Raw genomic sequence first — 20,353 nt, forward strand, 5'->3', positions numbered from 1 at the left:
AACGCAATCGAGATACAATGCTAAAAACATACGCAGCGAGTACTTTTGATTATGGCGTCTGTAGGCAAATAAGACGTATTCCTTCTACCTACCCCTGCGTCTGTTTTCGGTTTACTTCTGACAACAACGTCAACTGACACCTCCTGGTGTTGAGGTGGCGGAAACCACTTTGGCCTTCTGTTAGCGACGGGAATTCATTCAGCGAAGAAGAACGAGAACGGGGAAAAGAAGACGAAGAAGCCGTTCGGCTCCGACTATGTGGTAGCTTCTGAGTTGGATAACGCATTTCGTTTGTAAGTGCATCGCCCAGGTCATAAACCCGTTGTATGAGGCCGAATAAAAGGATTTAAAAGTACGTGTCAGTTGGAGGTACTTAGCTCCCTCAGTGCTGCGCGTTACACCTACCAGCTAGCTAAAGTGGCTAACAGCTAACACATTCACCGTTTCCTTTATCTGCTGTCGTTATATATGTAACGTAATACACAACGTTACACAATGACGTTACCGACGCAATAATAAATGGACAGTCCTTTTGGTTTGTTACGGTGTATGTGTTTCGCTAGCTAACGTTAATACATTCAAGTTTAGGGTCCTCAGCGGCTAATTCACAGTAAAGTTATTGGTTAAACTACATCTCGTCGTTTTCTCATACACAGGCTGCTTGGAGTAATGTCCCCTGATCAACTCGCTGTCCATTTGGCTTTGACTTGTGCCCACTAGTCGAGATGAATCGTCCAAAGCCTGCAACTCTGAGACGCCCCAATGCTGCAAAACCATCAGGTACAACATCATCCTACTGTGGGTTTAATGGTGCTGACAAAGCAGCAATAAAATCCCAACCTCTCGGGACATCTGCTCCTCCGCAGGTCACCCTCCGCCGGGCGATTTCATTGCTCTTGGATCAAAGAGCCAGGGCGGGGAGCCCAAGGCCCCCGCGGTCCTGCTGAAGCCGGCATCCACGAACCTGCCAGCGGACCGCAAGCGAGAGACCTCCTCCGCGCTGCCCTCTTCGTCGGGCCTGTCGGGGCTCGCCAAGCGGCCCAAGCTGTCCACCACCCCTCCGGTCAGTGTTTTGGGGCGGCTCGTCGATGCTGCAGCTGTGGACAAGAGGGCGATATCGCCTTCGATAAAGGAGCCCTCGGTGATACCGATTGAAGGTGAATCGGTGGCTCTGTGTGGTTTCGTGAACTTCAACAATGCAAACGTGGCCAAAAAAGCTAAACCTCCGGTGTTTTATTGCAGTGTCGCCCGCGGTCCTCCTCGATGAGATTGAAGCGTCGGAGTCTGAAGGAAACGATGATCGTATTGAGGGACTGCTGTGTGGGGCGGTGAAACAGCTCAAGATGAATAGAGCGAAGCCCGACATTACACTGTACCTCAGTCTCATGTTCCTGGCCAAAATCAAACCCAACGTATTTGCCACAGAGGGAATTATCGAGGTAATATTTCGTATTGTCATTTTGTCTGCCCGGCAAAGAAATGTTCCCCCTCTTGGACTCGTCAGATGTTTGAATTGCTCTCCACCTGTCTGGCTGTGGTCAAAAGGCCTTGTGCAGCCTCCTGCGCCGCGATGCTTCCATCAACTTCAAAGCCAAAGGGAACAGCCTTGTGTCTGTCCTCGCTTGCAATTTGCTGATGGCCGCCTACGAGGATGATGAGAACTGGCCGGAGATCTTTGTAAAGGTTAGAATCTCCCAACTCTTTTATGAAATTCTCTTTCATTTTAAGCAGTGTGTTCATCTCAACGTGTATTTCCAGGTGTACATTGAGGACTCTCTGGGGGAAAGAATCTGGGTTGACAGTTTCCACTGTAAGAACTTTGTTGACAACATCCAGACAGCTTTTGGAACAAAGATACCCCCAAAGAGCATGCTGCTGCAGGCGGACGCTGGCCGCTCGGCCGGCGATCTCAGCGCAGGTACGGTTCCTTCAGGAGAACCTTGTGGTTTCTTTGGTTGTGAGGGAGAAAGTGCCGAGTGTGAATGCGTCTTTTTTTTTTTTGGTTTAGGTAGCAGCCCTCACCCCTCGACCCCCGAGGAGGACGACACCCAGACTGAACTGCTGATAGCTGAGGAGAAACTCAGCCCGGAGGATGAGGGGCAGATGATGCCGAGGTAAAGCCACACCACCCCACGCAGAATGGACTCAACGTTGTCTGATTTGGGTTTCGGCTTTCGTGATCGTGTTATGTTATCACACAAATGCTTTGCCGCAGGTATGAGGAGCTGGCAGAGAGCGTGGAGGACTACGTGCTCGACGTCCTCCGGGATCAGCTGAACCGCCGGCAGCCGATGGACAACGTGTCACGGAACCTGCTGCGCCTGCTCACGGCCACGTGTGGCTACCGAGAGGCTCGGCTCATGGCCGTGCAGAGGCTGGAGATGTGGCTCCAGAACCCAAAAGTGAGTCCGAAATGTCGTGGAACTATTACCTAGCTTACCTGGCACGGTGTCTGTCCGCAACCAGTAGTTAAATACAGGCTTTAGTGACTAAATGACGTGTATGCATATAGTATGTTTATCTAACAAAGATTATCAACTCTGCTTTTGTGTGCACAGCTGACTCGACCGGCTCAAGACCTCCTCATGTCTTTATGCATGAACTGCAACACCCAGGGAGCAGACGACATGGAGGTGATCTCCAATCTGATCAAGATCCGACTGAAACCTAAAGTCCTCCTGAACCACTACATGCTGTGTGTCAGGTCGGTGGAGCCTCCTTTTTATTTGTCTCACTCTACCAACCCGATGTACCGGAGGGCGGCCTCCTCTCACACTGTGGCTGTGATTCTGCAGGGAGCTGCTCAATGCTAACAGAGACAACCTGGCCACGATGGTGAAGCTGGTGATCTTCAATGAGCTGTCCAACGCCAGGAATCCCAACAACATGCAAGTCCTCCACACGGTGCTGCAGCACAGCCCTGATCAGGGGCCAAAGGTCAAGCCATAATCCTTTTTGAATTGTCTTAAAAGAGTTTTCCTATTGGAATCAGTGACTAGTGTTTCAATTCTGGTGGTTTCCTAAAAATCCACATGGTTTCCCGCTCTGCCGTTGTGTCTGTAGTTCTTGGCGATGGTGTTCCAGGACCTGCTGACCAACAAGGACGACTACCTGCGTGCCTCCCGGGCTCTGCTGAGAGAGATCATCAAACAGACCAAGCACGAGATCAACTTCCAGTCCTTCTGCTTCGGTTTAATGCAGGAGAGAAAGGAGACCACCTACGTGGAATTGGAGTTTAAAGTGTGTGTTTGTGAAAATCGTTATGAAATCGATTCTTCTTTAATCTCCACGTCTTTACTCTGGACCCTTTTGTCTTTGACTCCCCCCCCTCAGGAGCGCTTCGTTATCCAGGTGACAGATTTACTGACCGTCTCCATGATGTTGGGCATCACCGCTCAGGTCAAAGAGTCGGGCATTGCGTGGGACAAAGGAGAGAAGAAGAGTCAGTGCTGCGCATTTGTTCCAACCCGTGTCTAAGCCGCCCATTATGCGAGGCTTGTCTTAAACGCCTGTCTGCTTCCGTGAACAGATCTGGAGAGCCTGAGGTCCTTTCAGAACCAGATCGCTGCCATCCAGAGAGATGCCGTGTGGTGGCTCCACACCGTGGTCCCCACCATCAGCAAAGTCGGCGCAAAGGATTACGTTCACTGGTTGGTCATCTGCGCGCATCTCGATTCACTTTTAAAGCCACACGAGCTACTTTGTACGTCAATCGTGTCTTTTTCGCCGCGTCGGCAGCCTTCACAAGGTGCTGTTCACGGAGCAGCCGGAGACGTATTACAAGTGGGACAACTGGCCTCCAGAGAGCGACCGGAAGTGAGTGTTCCTCCGTTTAAGGCAACAGGAGCCGCGTTTTTCTTCTCCTCACTGAGCCGCTCGGCGTGAATCCCTCCGCAGTTTCTTCCTGCGCCTCTGCTCCGAGGTGCCTCTGCTGGAGGACACGCTGATGCGCATCCTGGTGATCGGGCTGTCACGTGACCTTCCCCTGGGCCCGGCCGACGCCATGGAGCTGGCAGACCACCTGGTGAAGAGGGCCGCTGGGGTCCAGTCTGATGGTGTGTGTGTGTGTGTGTGTGAGAGGATCCGCTCATGCTGTAGCGCTTCACGGTTCTTGGAACCCCAGAAAGCCGACTGATTGCTTGTTTGTTTTTTCTTTCTAAATAGATCTGGACGTCCTGAGAGTGGAGAGGATCCAGCTCATCGATGCAGTGCTGAATCTGTGCACATACCACCACCCAGAGAACATTCAGCTGCCTGCAGGGTACTTCAACCACCTTTAAAAAAAAACAAAAAAAAACAAAACCTTCAGGTCTTCAGTTAACAGTCGGCAATAACAAATAACACTCAATGTCTTAGGTACCAGCACCCAAATTTGGCCATATCTGCACTGTATTGGAAGGCTTGGCTGCTGCTGCTGGTGGTGGCTGCGTTTAATCCTCAGAAGATAGGTACAGAACGTTGTCTTCTATGTTGCATCAGAAGAGCAGCTACTCTTAACTTCTACTAAGCTGGCACGTAACCGGAGTAACAAATTGTCTGATTGTTTATCCGTTAGGTCTGGCTGCCTGGGATGGCTATCCGACCCTGAAAATGCTCATGGAGATGGTTATGACCAAGTAAGTGATGGTTACCCTCTGAATACAACAGTTCCTGGACAATAATACTGAAGACACTCCTCTCCCTGCCTCCGTAGTAACTACACCTACCCGCCGTGCACCATAGCGGACGAGGACACCAAGACGGAGATCATCAACAGGGAGCTGCAGCTCTCCCAGCGGGAGAAACAAGAGATCCTGGCCTTCGAGAGCCACTTGGCCGCCGCCTCCACCAAACAGACCATCACAGAGAGCAACAGCTTGCTGTTGTCTCAGCTCACCAGCCTGGATCCACAGTAAGAATCCGGGAGGATTAACACAAAGCCCCCTTGTAACTAAGGAAATGCCTCAGTCGAGGAGTCACATGGGATCTTGACACTTCTCCGACAACCTCAGCTTTGTTTAGATTGAAGGGGGGGTGTGGGGGGGGGGGAGGAGAGACGCAGTGAAATTCATACTCTTTGTTTTGTGTACAGGGGCCCCCCTCGTCGACCTCCTCCCCAGATCCAGGAGCAGGTGAAGACCCTCAACCAGTCTCTGCGTCTCGGTCACCTCCTTTGCCGCAGCCGCAACCCAGACTTCCTCCTCAACATCATCCAGAGACAGGTGATGGACGTGAAACACTCCACCGCCCTAAAAAACACCTTTCTACTGCTAGCAGTGAATCTGTCTCAAAAGGCTTTGTCTGACTCCCTATGATGGGAGCTATGTCAACTTCAAAGGCTAGCGTACCGTAACAAGCACGTGATTTTTGTGTGAGAACCTGTTGAAACGTACTTATTTATAGGCATAAAAACTGAAGAACATCATAATCCTGCACAGGGCTCCTCTCAGTCCATGCCGTGGTTGGCGGATTTGGTCCAGTCCAGTGAGGGGTCCCTGGACGTGCTGCCTGTGCAGTGCCTGTGTGAATTTCTTCTGCACGATGCTGCTGATGACAATCTGCCAATAGAGGACAGCGACGAAGGAGAGAGCAAGGAGCAGAAAGCCAAGAAGAGACAAGTATGTTCATTATAACAATTACTGAAATGATCCTGTTTCTTGTTTTTATGAACAACTCGTCTTAATTCATCGTTTTAAATGCTACATTTATACCTGTGTCTGTTTAGCTTATTACCGACTCTTGAATCATTCTTTATTTTCATCTGTTCTCCTGTTAGAGACAGCAAAAGCAGAGGCAGCTACTGGGCCGGCTCCAGGATCTTTTGTTGGGTCCTAAGGCAGACGAACAGACCACGTGTGAAGTGCTGGACTACTTTCTGCGTCGTCTCAGCTCTTCTCAGGTGGCATCCAGAGTCCTGGCCATGAAGGTACCGCGTCAGAGGCAGAAGAAAGATATTCTCAGGTTGCATCGTGTTACTATTTAAACCCTTTTTGCACTTTATGTGTAGGGCTTGTCGTTGGTGCTGAGTGAAGGAGGCTTGAAAGATGGAGATGAGCGGGATCAGCCAATGGAGGAAGACTCCACGGATGCTGAGCTCCTGCCAGGGTACCAGTGGCTGCTACAAGACCTGCCAAAGCTCCCCTTGTTTGACAGCGTCAGAGGCATGACGTCCACGGCTCTGCAGCAGGTCCGTGTCCACTGCGCAGTGAACTGTCCGCAAGCAGAAATAAATGTAAACCTCTTCGAGGATGATTCATGTCTGTTTGCTGTCTCGCAGGCCATTCACATGGAGACAGACCCACAGACCATCAGTGCCTATCTCATCTACCTATCCCAGCATGCACCGGTTGAGGAGCAGGCTTCTCATAATGACCTGGCCCTGGTAATCACGGCGAGTTACTTACATTAATCACATTACATGCGTTTCATTTGAGTTTTATTTTGTTGAGCAGCCCACCCCCCACCCCACCCCCCCTGAAGTGAATGCGATCTCCGATTGCTCTCCGCAGGACGTTGCCCGGCTAATCGTGGAGCGCTCCACCATCATGAACAGCCTGTTCTCCAGGCACTCCGGCAGGCCCGAGTCCGACGCCGTGCTCAGCGCTTTCCTCACCATCTTCTCCGCGTACATCAAGAGGATGAGGAAGACCAAAGAGGGCGAGGACCTTTACAGCTGGGTGAGCATCGCCAAGGAGTTGTGCTTCTGAACTGAACTGCGTGGTCAGTTACGTTATGACTAGTTTTAAAGGCTGAGGAAGAACAAATTGCAAGGTTTTTGGACCTAGTGACCTGACAATCTTCCTGTAAAAAAAAACAAACTGGATGGTGGGTGCAAGAATAGATAAATGAAAGCAATACAATTTCATCTCTATTGGAAACTTTTTCCTCCAGTCAGAGTCTCAGGACCAGGTGTTTCTGCGTTGGACCACAGGAGAGACCGCCACAATGCACATTCTGGTCGTTCATGCAATGGTCATCCTGCTGACTCTGGGCCCCCCCAAAGGTCGACTTTCTAACTCTGCAGTTCGAACGTTTCACAATGTCGAAGAAGCCGCGTTTTCACCGCCGTGCGTTTTTTTTTTGCAGGAGAGAGCGACTTCTACGCTCTTTTAGACATTTGGTTTCCCGACAAGAAACCTCTACCGACCGCCTTCCTGGTCGACACCTCGGAAGAGGCCCTTCTGCTCCCTGATTGGTTGAAACTGAGAATGATCCGATCAGAGGTTTCTCGACTAGTTGATGCAGGTATAAACTGCCCCAGTGCACATAATAACGTGCCGGTCACCATGTAAATCCGTGTTAACCTGCGAACTAATGCGTGTTCTCCCTCAGCTTTACAGGACCTGGAGTCGCAGCAGCTGCTGCTGTTCGTGCAGTCCTTTGGGATTCCCGTGTCCAGCATGAGTAAACTGCTGCAGTACTTGGATCAGGCGGTCTCTCATGACACGGAGACCCTGGAGCAGAACATCATGGACAAGCGTAAGAGCGCAGCAGGTCTCCTACTAGAGAACGTTTCGAGGGCAGGACATTTGATCTAGTTTTGTATTTTTCCCCCCATTAGACTACATGGCCCACCTGGTGGAAGTGCAGCATGAGCGAGGGGCCACTGGGGGGCACACTTTCCACTCATTACTGAGCTCTTCTCTTCCTCCAAATAGAGGTAGGTGTGTTTGATGCTAATAGCTCGTATCATTTGACATTCCATTTTTATTAATAGTGTCATTATCTTGGAGTGACAAAATGAAAGCAAATAATCGAAATCCGTCCGTGTCCTGACAACATCTGACAGATTCTGCCGAAACAAGTAAGGCCAAAGTTACCGTGGAAACGCCCCACAGCTCTGTGAAGCTGAGAGCAGCGAGTCCGCTTCCTGAAGTCGGGCCTGATGACGATCTCACGAGCATGTTGCTTCAGGTGGGATTTTCTAACTTTTAACTATTTTTAGATGACTTGGAGAAAAAAAAAACATCACCTCTTGAGTAAAAGTTTATTTTTCATCAAACTGACCTGTTTGATGTCACAGATATTCCCGTTAAAAGTGGACCCTCGCCGGCACGGCCCCCCCCCCAGCCAGCTCTCTCTGGCCTTGCAGCAGGCCCTTGCCAAGGAGTTGATGCGGGCCAAGCAGGGTCAGATCCAGCCGGGGGGGCTGGCGTTAATGCTCCTGCACGCCTTCGCAGCCCTGCTGACGTCTCCTCACGCGGGGGCTATCGTCGTATCAATGCACCAAAGCCATGCCCTGTCCTGTCCTCTCATGCGCCAACTTCACCTCTACCAAGTAAGGCTTATGACCAATGAGTGAGTCCTAAAACATTCTACCCGACACTTACTTTGACCCGGTCTCTCCCAGCGCCTCGTGTCCCAGGACGTGGCTTTCTCCTCGCTCTTCCTGAAGGTCGTTCTCGAGATGCTAATCTGGCTGGAGAACCCCACTGTGGAGGCGGGGCCGCTGAAGACTCTGCTCAAGTCCTTCGCTGGTCACAACTCTCACAAACACAGGCACAGCGACGGTGAGCCCCCCCCCCCCCCCCATTCCTCCCACCTCCATCCTTCTTCCATCTTCTCCAGCGTTGATTCATTCGTCGTGGTCGCCTCTGCCCCTGCAGCGCGCTCCGGGTTCCTCCACCTGGCCGAGGCTCTGGCCTATCGCAGAGAGATCGAACCGCATTTGATGGCCGTCATCGCGATGCTGAAGTCCGGAGACAGATGTAACGCCGAGCCAGAGCTCATTGGGAAAGGTGATGACCTTCTGATGAGAATGCGCATTGTATTTTTGAAATGAGTGTTTTTCAAACATTAGTCAAACGATGTTGTTTTTTTTGTTTTTTTGTTTTTTTTCCTCATCATCCAGTGTTACAAGGGCTGATGGACGTGAGTTCGCCGTATTTGGAGGAGCTTCTGTCTCTGTTGATGACGGTTGGCACCCAGAACGGGACGGCCGGCCCCGTTGCCACGGTGATTTCCTTGCTGCTTCAGGAAAGCGAGGAGCGATCTGTGAAAAAGGAAGTGGATTCCAACGGGTGAGAACCGCCTTTTCTATTTCCCTTTCCAGTCATGCAAGAAACATTTATGTTTGACCGGACTAAATGACAAACACGGCCGTGACAAAGCAAACGGCCAAGCTGTGTTTGCTGCCTGTGGCCTCGTACTCAAAAACTGCTTTTGGATTTGGTTTGGAAAGGTTTAATTGGTTTTGCAGCTTTACATTGGCTTTAAAGAATTGCTGCCAGTAGGGCAGATATTTACTGAACACACATACGCAGTGGTTTTATATGTGTGGAATACGGTTCTTTATTTAACTTGTTACTGCTGTGCTTCTCCCAGATATTCATTCTGCACACATTATCACAGCGAGAACTTCCAGTGATCGTCATGTTTGTTAATTAGCAGTCGACCTGTGGGAAGCAGTGAACGTTGATATAAAATACTTGATTTTTCTGTTGCACTGAACCAGCTTGTGGGGAACACGAGCTCTCTGGCACGGTCACATTCTGAGGTCTGAGGTCAGACTCTCCACAGAAAGGTAACCTTTCAGCTTCACCTCTTCCAGCAGCACCGAGGTGACAAAGTCAGGACTGAGCTCCGGACTGCTGGTCGATTGGCTCGAGCATCTGGACCCCGAGGTCACTTCGGTGTGTCCGGAACTTCAGCAGAAGCTGCTGTTCGCCCTGAACAGGGTAGGAATAAGATGCGCATTGTGACCTCCACAAATACTCAACACTTGTGCAGAGTGTGAGGTCATTCCTGCTGTTTCTCCATCTCAGTCCAGGGGATCTCCTGCCTATCGACCGTATCTTCTGGCCTTGCTTACACATCAGTCAAACTGGTCCACCCTGCTGCAGTGCATCAGTGCTCTTCTCAGCAAGCGCAGAGACTACAAGTACACCTATTTGTTTTTTTTGTTTTTTAGCAACGTAATGTTGCCAAGCAGTGTTTTGTGTCATATATTTTTGATTTCTCGATGCATTAATCGAGCGTGTCTGCATGACATTTTCCAGACTTGACCCATCATCGGCGCTTGATTTCCTGTGGGCCTGTAGCCACATCCCCCGAATCTGGCAGGGGCGCGACCAGAAGATCCCTCAAGTAAGACCAAAAGTCCAGGCACGAGGTCCCAAGTTGAAGCCAGCCAGTTCATTCTGCTGAATTCTTTTTTTTTTTCTCGATCTTTGCAGAAGAAAACGGAGAAGTTTGTGTTGAGGCTCAGCTCCGAGGAGCTCATCAGCCTGGTGGACCTGATCTTGTCGGAGTCGGAGCTCAACAGTCGCGACTCGCCACGCGATGACAAAAGGAGCTTGGATCAGGCCTCCTGCTCCCTCATCCAGTCCCGGCTCCCCCTCCTTCACTCCTACTGCAGCGGAGAGCTGGAAAACATCAAGAAGGTCTCCGAATACCTCATCAACTGCACCAAGAAGTGGGAGGACAGGTAAGCTTGTGGTTTGTGACGCTAATCTTCTTTCAGAAGTCTGCGTTTAAAGTCGAGTCAAGTGCTCATGAACACATTGCCTTGTTCTTTCTGATCATCATAAACACGATACTGTGGTGTGCTGGTAAACTTGTGGTAAATTGCACTAGATTTTCCTCCTCGTTGCAGATGAACTTTCCAGAGTTCCTCTGTCAGCCTCGATGCTGTGGACCAGGGAAGAAACTCCCATAATTAGGTCTATTGGTGTGAAATCAAAACCAGCAGAAGTCGTCTGTACTGTGATCTCTTTAAAAGCTCAGTGCGTTATAATGAAGCCGAGAGGATTAAGGCTGAAGCTCTAAAACTTGCCTGTGTTGTGAGTTCCTGCTCGGCTGTCAGAGATCAGGGTTCCCGACTCTTTGTGGAGGCGAACCCTCCTTTCATGAATATGTCTCTGCTTATTAAACCACTTTTAATGAGGAAACCTTGGCCAAGGTCAAGCAAAATTAGCTTCCGAATTACAGTATTTTTAAGTACAGCTAAGCTTGTCTGCTGAAATTGTTGCTGGTGAACATACGGCCCGGATAACAACATGTTGAAAGTAAAGGGCTTTGGCCTTGTGTTGAACAAACACTGCGTTCTTCTTGGGAAACCTCGCTGTGGAATAAGCTGTTGTTTATTGCGATTTACACACCAACTATTGAACAAACAAGCAGACTCTTCACTCTCGGTCAAGGACGCTCTGATTTTCTTAATTCACAGCCGTAATAAATCTCTTCAGTTCGCGGAGAGTGCATCACTTTGAGCCGTAAAGGATTTTGTGAAGCCGCAGTTACTTCAAGGCAAGAATTACATCACACTGCTGGTGTGCCCAGTTCGTATTGGTTTACATGAATTATCACAGCTGGTAGACAAACGTAAGAAAAGTGCTTTATTATTCTCTAATCCGTGAGGTCCGAGATCGACAAATCCGTTTATTCTTCAGTCAAACTGGGGACAGTGCTTTTTTTCTCCCCCCCCCCCCACTATGAAGTGATGATAACTCCACTTTAAAAGCCGTGACAAACATTCTGTGGCTCCTCAGAAGCGTTTAAACAGTCACTGTCAACAACATTTAGGGATTTCGGTCTCTATCATTTTGTTTACCGAGCTTTAACTGCTGAACCGTCTCCATTTCCCCTGAAAAGGGAACGTGTGGCATACGTCCCGTTGTGTTTATTCTCTCTCTCTCTCTCTCTCTCTCTATCAGTGCGATGAGCAAGCGGTGCCAGAACCTGCTGCTGCAGATCTATTTGCACTTCCCTGAGGTCATCCAGCACGTCACCCTGCCTGAAGGCACCTTCAGCAGCGGGGGGGCTGCAGACGGCAGCAGCTGCAAGGTAAAGATCACATCTCTCTCTCTCTCTGTCTGTCTGTCTCTCTCTCTCTCTGTCTGTCTGTCCGCCCAATGGAGTCACGGTACGGGACACGACTTATTTATCCCCCAGCTCGACGTCCTGGTGCATCGTCTGGTCAACCTGCTCGCTGACATTGGGGACTCCAAGTCGGTGGAGGGCCGCGTGTCCGATGCCAACCTCGCTTGCAGGAAGCTGGCCGTGTCGCACCCCGTCCTTTTGCTCAGGTGAAAGAAAAAAAAAATCAGTTGGTTCTCTACGCAGCAGTGTTTTAAGATTTGGTCGATAGAGACACTGACCTTAACACCGTCCCCCCCCCCCCCCCCCCCCCCCACAGACACCTGCCCATGGTTGCGGGTCTCTTGCACGGCCGCATTCACCTGAACATGCAGGAGTTCAGGCAGCAAAACCACATGACGTTCTTTAGCAACGTGCTCGCCATCCTGGAGCTGCTGCAGCCGCTCGTTTTCCACAGCGACCACCAGAGGGCGCTTCAAGACTGCCTGCTGTCGTTCATGAAGGTCCTCCGGGTAAGAGGAGGCTCGCACGCTGGCAGATCCTCACCTGGGATTCGATCTCACGATCTCTGACTGTATTCACGTGCATCGTTCCTCCCGTAGAACTTCCAGAGGACTCGCTCTCCGTTGGTCTTCATCAACAAGTTCCTGCAGTTTACACAGAAGTACATCACCCACGTCGCATCAGCCGCCATTCCCTACTTGCAGAAGCACTCGGCCATCCTGCAGTGAGCACACCCTTTTGTTTTGTTGTTGTTGTTAGCTATACATTGCAAACTACAAATCGCCCTCCATCATTTACTGCTTTTTTTCTTGCCAAGGGGTCTGTGCGCCGAAAACCCCGACCTGGTTCAGCTGAAGTCTCTGCTGGCTGGACTCACGCTGCCAGTGAAGAGGTCGTCTGCAGAGGTGGCGCCAGAGGAGAGAGATGGTGAGAGCAGGAGGATCTCGAGTTCATGCAAAACATTAGCTTATTATTATTATCATTATTAGCTTTTCATTCAGTGTATACTGTTGCCCTCTTTGGTAAACCATCTGCTTTTGCTCTGTGGCAGATGACCTGTCCACCGGTTCACTGCCTCTGGTCAACATCTCCGCCGCCGTTTCCTTGAGTGCGGCCGACATGACGATGTACCTGAAGAAGATGTCGAGAGGCGAAGCAGTCGAGGGTAACAAACAAACAAACAAACCGCTGCACACATGTTCGCATCTTATCAGTTGTCGTAATGAGTAACGGACGCCGTTTCTTCCCCCCCCCCCCCGTCTGCTTCAGATGTGTTGGAAGTGTTGACGGAGGTGGATGAGAAGTCCAGAAGGAGCCCGGAGATCATCCAGTACTTCACTGTGAGTCATGAGCAACACAAACAGAACAGAGGTGACATTCCCTCCCCCCCCCCCCCCTCCCCCGTCGGCGAGTAACGCCTCGTTCCCCCCCCCCCCCCCCCCCTCTCCCTTAGAACGACCTGCAGAGGCTCATGACGTCCTCCGAGGAGCTGTGTCGGAACATGGCCTTCGGTCTGGCACTGCGCTGCATCCAGAACAATCCGTGGTGAGTTGACCTGCGCCGTGACCCCCGTCTCTCTCTGCGCGCTTTGTTTTATCGTTGTTGTTATTTTTATTTTTTTCTCCGCTGCAGCCTAGCAACCGACTTCCTGCCAACGTTCATGTACTGCATGGGCAGCGGCAACTTCGACGTGGTGCAGACGGCTCTCAGGAACCTTCCGGAGTTTGTGCTCCTCTGTCAAGGTGAGAAAGGCGTCCTTTGACGGGCGGCGATTCAACGCCCAGAGACGCAGTCCGTCACGCATCCCTGTTCTTTTTTTGTTTTTCCCCTTTCACAGAACACGCAGACATCCTGCTCCACAAGGCCTTTTTAGTGGGCATCTACGGACAAATTGACACCAGCTCAATGATCTCGGAGTCTATGAAGGTCCTTCACATGGAAGCAACAACATAGCGGCTCCACTTCCAACAGCCTTCATCAGTTTCTGCATTCCAGAGCTACATATTTTTTTTTTTTTTAGATTGCCTTTGCTTCAAACATTGCTGTAATTTGATCATCACTTATTAATAAACTGTGTGGCTCTCTAATAATGGCACAATTAGTACATGTATTGCTTTTAAAAGGGGTTCAAGTCATTTTTAGCTGATATAATGATAGATTAACCAATTATTAAAAAGATAAGAAGAATTGGGATATAATTAGGTGATATTATATTATCAGTCGAAGGCAACACAGAATATCAAAATGATAATGAATATTGTAATATAAGTATTGAAGTAATTACCTTTTAATTAAAACATTTGGTTTTATTGTATTTTCAGACATTTGAGTGGGAGCTTTTGCACTTCTGCAGTTATTAAATTACTAATATACTTTATTACAAAGTGCAAAGCTTGATGCGTAGTCTGGAAACGGCAGACTAGTGTTGGCTTGCCAGCTGGAATATGAGATATCAAAGGTATTGACTTACGTGACCTTACACATCCACACACAACTACACACACAAAATACTGCTTCTCACAGTCCCGGTCCAATTTGTGTCAGCAATCATTTCCCTCAGTCCGTCAAACTATTGAGAAGAAGATGCCAATCTGACAAACCGTGTTATTTGTGAATGACTTAAAGCACTCAAAAAGAACGGGTCATTTCTTACTAGTAGTTAAAGGATTGTCCAATCGCCGGAACTTAAAGGTGCTTTGAAGGTGTAGTGTGGGCCGTATTTATATTTAATGAACGTGTATTCCCGCATCCATTCCCATAAAAAAATAATAAATAAATTCCTCATATGAAAAGCCAAACATGTCGCACCCATCGGGCCTCTGTGTGATGCTCTAATTGCACCTGTATGGTGTCCTATAACTTCCCCAAACGCTCTGTTTACGGTTATCTATCAACTTACAACACAAGTCTTAGCAGCCCGGGCTCTTGGTCAGGCGCCAGCCTCTCATTGGCTGGGCAGCAGTGAGGCGGAACAGGGATGAATGACAGCTAACGAGGGAGTAGTTGGGGGGGGGGGGGGGGGGTGGGGGGGTTTGAATAGTGTGACGGACCACTGACAAGTTAACAACCCTTGCCTTCATTCATCGTACCAGGCTGGATGCCCCGAAATGCAGCTGCACGCTCGCAGTCATTTTGTTTCACTGCCATAAAATACTAAGCATTCTGGGAAAGTGCGTCTCTCTCTTTTTTTTTGGCTAATTCATAACTTTTTATGTTTGTATGTCGGAATGAACACCAAAGACAAACAAAGCCCCCTCGCCAAACCTTTTTAAAACAAAACTTCTTTACGGCAGTAAAAAGGGTCAAATAGTCTTTCCACATCTATTAATCCTCCTTTGACCCTATTCGATCAGCTGATCGTCTTTGGATGGCCGAGCCCCTCGGTTGGGAACCAACTTTCCCAAACTACCAAACTTTATTAAGAAGGTGTTTCATTTAAATCTAAACAAAGTATCAGAAGTAAGTCCACGTGAGTCGGGGATCACGTGGATCACTTCTCCTGCTCCTGAGAAAGTGGCCAGCGGAGGTGCAGCGGGCAGGAATGTGACCAGCGGGGGCCTTTTTTTTTAAAGTGTCGGCCCCCCCCCACCCCTGATGTGCCGCTACCTGCCCGTGCACATCTGTCTGCTCGCCGTCCTCCTCTCAATGGCCCCCCTCGCCTTAGATCATCTCCTCTTCCTCCACGCTTGAGTTGCACTTGGCTCGCGTGGAAGAAAAAAAAGAAGAAGAAGAAGAAGAAGAAGAAGTGGACCGTCTCTCGCCTCTCGTCTCTGTGCCGCCTTTGATGTCTCAAGTGTGATTGCTGTTGGATTGTGGCCGCTTTCCCTTGAAGGTTTTGACATGAAAAGCAGGTCGGGCTCTCAGGGTTTATCCCACGGCCGGCGATCCGGGACTAAAACAATCAGCCTGCTCACTCCGGGATACTATTACCAGAGAGAGTGAGGCGCCTCCTCAACCATAAAATACACCTCTGTTCCCAGGTAAAAAAAAAAAAAACACATTTCAGGTGTGATGATTGAATTATACCAATCCACGCTGCCATTGGTAGTTGGGGAGTTTGTGCAGGCAGGCGGGGGAACGTATGCAGGCGGTCGGAGGGGTGGACGACTGGAAGGATTCAACATTTCGTAATGAATTCGAACAGGAAGGAAGCCGGTAATTGCGCCCGATCTGATAAGTGCGATAATGTGACACGTCATTAACGGCAGAGAGGCGTGAGCGACAACCCTTAAGCTTCACTTACACTTTCATCAAATATTGATCTTTATCTTCGCCTGGGTTTGCTGCTCAAGCCTGCAAATCACACCAGATAGATAAATATATTCCCGTGACGTGTGTGGTCGGCCATAATCACCCATCTCGGGCCCCCCGGCGTTTGGCAGAACTCGTGCGTTCATGAAGTGAAGTGTCATCGTAGTGCACGAGAAGGAGCGGTGACAGCGTTCACATCCTCCATTGTTGTTAGACTGTGTGATACATGGTGGCAGAGTTAATCCACTTCAGCCCCTCGTCTTGCAAAAGGAGGGAAAACAGGAGGGTAAATAGCCCTCGTCATTTAATGCACGTTGCACTTTGAAAGAGCTTTTTCCCGGGCAACTGATTCCAGCAGATGCACGTCGTTCGGCGTGAGGCTTAGCGGCTCGCGAGTTGGAGATTGGACTGGGACTTTCGAACCGGTGGTGGTGTCACACGTCCTTAAGTTCTGATTCAAACGCAGAAGAAGAAACCTGCCCCCTTTTCAGCAGGAAACACGTTAGAACGCATTCAAGTGATGCAACAGATAAAACAAAAACACACCCGTCATCGGACCGGGACTCTAGAGGATTTAACCTGAACGAACACGAGCTCAAACACCCAGACGACCCGCGTTCTGTCCGCTGTGGATCTCCAGTCGTGCCTTTGTCACCCAGGGAGGTGGGGGGGGGGGGGGGGGGGAGAGATACCTGAGAGACCGATGAGGCAGTAGCCATTACTGTTGTTGTCTTAATGCCTCCTTCAATTATCCCACAAGCCGCTCTTTTGAGTAACGGCTGTCAGAACCCGTCCCTCCCTCCCTCCCTCCCCCCCAATTTTCTCACTGATTATGTGGATCAATGGGCATTAGAGGACCGAGGCACACCACAAACACAGTGGTTTGGGGGGGTCTAAATCCCTGTAACTACCTGTGTGCCAGGGACAGAAGCAGAGAGCGAGAGTCGCCGTGTTTGTTCCAACAGGCAGAAGTGGACCTGTGGATGTCTGTCCCCTGCATCTCACACAGACCCCATTCAACGACGATGCTTATCGGCCACATGTGTTGCTAAGGGCGATGTCCCCCACCTGTAAAGAAAGGTCTGGATTGTTAATTTGTGTTATTATAATTCAATACACCTTCTCAGTAGCGAGCATTCGATCACCGGAGCCTGCAGGCGTCCCACAATATTTATTTATTAAATCTTAGGAATCAAATTCTGGGGGGGAAATTGTTAACATTTTCTATTCTTTGGACCTTAAAACGTGTACATTTAACCACATATCCAAATATGAGAGAGAGTGGGTCAAACCCCCCAACATGGAGCTCTTTGCTCCTTCAGCTAAGGCATCACCGTAGTGTTTGAACAGGTGCAGATGAAAGGGGGGGGGGGGGGGGAGGAATGGCCGTCCCCGTGACTCACCTCGGCTCTGACCAGCTGCAGAGGTCTCGGGGCTGATCAAAGCCGGTGAGCAAGTCGGCGAGGACGCGCCGCCAGGTGATGCGTGCCTTCCGATTAATTGACACACCTGTGTTTAATGCACGCAGGGGGGGGGGGGGCGATGGTCTCATCAGAGATCCGTCAGCACTAAGCTACACCTGCCTGCTCGGGGAGGAGACGCGTTAATGCGCTTCCTGTCTCGGCTGATAACGTGTTGACGTGTTAACGCTTTAAAGCCGAGGTGGAGAGACCGCGCGAGTGCTCGGCAGCACTTGGGCTACGGTGGTGTGAACGATGGCGAGGACGTCCCCCCACCTTAAAGATTAAATACATAACCATCATTTTTATATATGCCATTTAAAAAAAAAGCATATTTGTATTGTAGTGAAGCACAATCATTTAAATGGTTGATGTTCTTATTTAGGCGTGACATACTCATTACACTTGGCTTATTATTTATTAAGAAGGGATTTACGTTGCTAAGCTGACACTTTTACACAGCGCGTCATGGTGATGTGGAAAATAAACGTTAAATAAATGAAATCGGGGTGAACACAGAGTCACCAGGAGCAGAACACGATTTGTCCTGCGACCTGCTGCTCGCGGCCTGCAGACTTTGTGCTTGTTTTCACCCCACAGGACTGAACAACCTGCGTTGTTGATTCCACATCTTTCGCAATAATTTGTTGTCATTATGCTTAACAGCTGTTGACAGACAAGAGTTGTGCAAAAAAAAAAATGTCTCAATGATCATTAGTCACCTCCCGGAGCGAGTTTCCACACTCTTAGCTCCTTTTCGTCCCACTCATTTGAAACTTCAGGAGCCAAAAGATGTTGCAACTCGTCCCAGGTGGAGACGCGCAGGGGGGGCAACATACCCTCGAATGTGAGAAAAAGATTGAAGTAAAGACGAATACGGCAAACGCTGATACTGGTAATACTGGTAGTCCACCGAGGGGTTGAATCCCAGGTTGGGTTTTCACCTCAAGTCCTTTAAACCAAGCCCCCCGCTGTCTGTGTGGAGGCCATGTGACTGGAAGAGGCGGGGGGGGGAGGACTTGGAGGAATAGCACAGACAGGCTAAGGTGAGACCACCTCCACTACTCAAGCGTTACCTTTCCTCTTAAGGCAACACCTGATCCCCGCGCTGAGCCGCATGCAGCAGCGACCCATGCAGCAGCGACCCATGCAGCAGCGACCCATGCAGCAGCGACCCATGCAGCGGACCGTTCCGGCTCTGGAGACTAGGATGCATTTTACCGTTCCCACTGCATCCCTGTAGGAGCCAGAACCCGGGCACCTTTTTTTTTTTTTTTTCAAGTGGACGGGTGCTTAACGTTGGGTCTGCCATGTTTGGCCCGGGACAACTGGTCTCCACTCTGCTGCCGGCGGTTTTCCACCCCCCTGCAGCTCACTTCTTCCCCGCATTCCCGACCCGACCTCAGATTCTGATCCCGGGACCCTTTATTAGCTACGAGTCCCTGAGGGATTATCTGCAGCCGGAGCCGCGCAAGGAGGCCTTCCTCCTGGCCGCCAGGGCGGGCGGCGTGGGGACCACCCCCCCCTCCGAGGGCGCAGGTGAGTCCACGCTGCTTGGGGGGGCGATGACACCGAGGACTTGTGCGTAGAGCCAAACTGGCACAGTTTGATCTCGCAGTCTGTTTTAAAGACAGCCAGTGATGCCATCTGATCTCAGTGTAAATGTTTACAAAGGATTGTCCAACAGCTCGCAACTAACAATCAATTAGTGTTAATGTGGGCCTAATGATCGCTGCGCTAATTATCCAATCTACAGCCATTAGTTCCTTGTCACCCGTTGGCAATCGTGTAATTGGTGCTTGCGCTGTGCTTTCCAGATGAACAGAGGCCAGTGAAGCAGCGTCGCGCGCGGGCCAACTACAGCAGCTGGCAGCTGGAGGAGCTGGAGAAGGCCTTCGAGACCACCCACTACCCAGACATCTTCATGAGGGAAGCCCTGGCCCTCAGACTGGACCTCATCGAGGCCAGAGTTCAAGTAATTGATGCGCTGGGTTGTTTATTTTTAAGTATAATTTATGAATGATGTGGCTTTCAAGGCGCAGGTTAGAGTGCGTTTGAGACTTTCCTCCCTACACGGGCTGCACTGTTAGAATTAGGACTTTACTTTTTACTTATTTATGCAAGTGTCTTAAAAATTGTCAGTTTAATGAAGTCAATATCTTCCAAAGTTAGTCTGTTAAATGCGTTGTTTTTACGCTGCCGGGATGGATGAAATAAATGATTACAGCATAATTCTTTCAATGCATGTATAGTCCTGTCAGTTGACCTAAAATGTGAACATATAATAAATCAAGAGATTGACAGTGTGCAAAGGTTATTGAACTTTGACCCGAAGGCCAAATATCTTCTTTTTTAACTGCAACAAACTTTTACAAGTTGTTGCACTTTATTTATCTATTCATTATGTGAATATTTCTATTTCTATTAAGTTTCCCCTCATTTCACTCCAGGTTTGGTTTCAGAACCGGCGTGCCAAGATGAGGCGGCAGCTGAAAGTCCGGGGCCAGCTGGGGGGGCCTTTTGTGAAGAGAGGCGGCGAAGAAACGTCGGAGAAAGGCAGCGCGGCGTCGAACCGGCAGACGGGCTGTTCCGCCGAGCACCGGGCGGGACCGCAGGAGGGAGGGGGCCACCCGTGGACAAAAGCTGCGAGCGTGCACCCTGCGACCGGGAGGTCGGGGGAGTGGGAGGGGCCGCGGGGGCCGAGCCCCGAAGAGCTCCGCTCCTGCAGCATCGCCAAGCTGAGGGCCAAAGCCAGAGAGCACGAGGCCGAGATCCACGGCGCCGTTAACGTGTCGGGGGGCCTGGAGGGGGGGGGGGACGCGGCCACAGACGCAGGAAGATGA

The 20,353-nt window shown here is 50.1% G+C and overlaps 2 protein-coding genes across 5 annotated transcripts; both read left to right on the plus strand.

Moving 5' to 3' along the window:
* On the plus strand, positions 1-13,928 carry ints1 (integrator complex subunit 1). 4 transcript variants are annotated; one of them, XM_037476741.2, is made up of 48 exons: positions 1-293; positions 657-780; positions 867-1,157; positions 1,243-1,439; positions 1,546-1,683; positions 1,759-1,918; positions 2,009-2,114; positions 2,216-2,402; positions 2,559-2,704; positions 2,796-2,937; positions 3,064-3,240; positions 3,334-3,442; positions 3,530-3,650; positions 3,739-3,816; positions 3,898-4,055; positions 4,165-4,261; positions 4,357-4,448; positions 4,556-4,616; positions 4,694-4,891; positions 5,072-5,201; positions 5,418-5,597; positions 5,756-5,905; positions 5,987-6,166; positions 6,257-6,370; positions 6,489-6,656; positions 6,871-6,982; positions 7,066-7,224; positions 7,312-7,458; positions 7,541-7,639; positions 7,769-7,893; positions 8,003-8,257; positions 8,330-8,489; positions 8,586-8,717; positions 8,831-8,999; positions 9,533-9,656; positions 9,744-9,859; positions 9,978-10,065; positions 10,155-10,405; positions 11,634-11,763; positions 11,872-12,005; positions 12,116-12,308; positions 12,399-12,523; positions 12,617-12,726; positions 12,851-12,964; positions 13,069-13,139; positions 13,253-13,344; positions 13,432-13,541; positions 13,637-13,928. In XM_037476741.2, exons 2-48 carry the CDS (start codon positions 726-728, stop codon positions 13,750-13,752), a joined length of 6,567 nt encoding a protein of 2,188 aa, XP_037332638.2. In that variant the 5' UTR covers positions 1-293; positions 657-725; the 3' UTR covers positions 13,753-13,928. The 4 variants fall into 4 exon arrangements, with proteins under 4 accessions (XP_037332638.2, XP_037332636.2, XP_037332639.2 ...); XM_037476739.2 differs by having other exon boundaries at positions 9,530-9,656; positions 13,637-13,927; XM_037476742.2 differs by having other exon boundaries at positions 6,257-6,361; positions 9,530-9,656; positions 13,637-13,927.
* A 4,699-nt stretch (positions 13,929-18,627) lies between these two features.
* Positions 18,628-20,353, plus strand: si:dkey-43p13.5 (visual system homeobox 2). Its single transcript, XM_037476627.2, has 4 exons — positions 18,628-18,749; positions 18,793-19,049; positions 19,328-19,485; positions 19,961-20,353. The coding sequence occupies exons 1-4, from the start codon at positions 18,628-18,630 to the stop codon at positions 20,351-20,353; spliced, it is 930 nt and encodes a 309-aa protein (XP_037332524.2).

This window comes from Pungitius pungitius, chromosome 12 (genome assembly GCF_949316345.1).
Source record: "Pungitius pungitius chromosome 12, fPunPun2.1, whole genome shotgun sequence".
In the NCBI taxonomy this organism is placed as follows: Eukaryota; Metazoa; Chordata; class Actinopteri; order Perciformes; family Gasterosteidae; genus Pungitius; species Pungitius pungitius.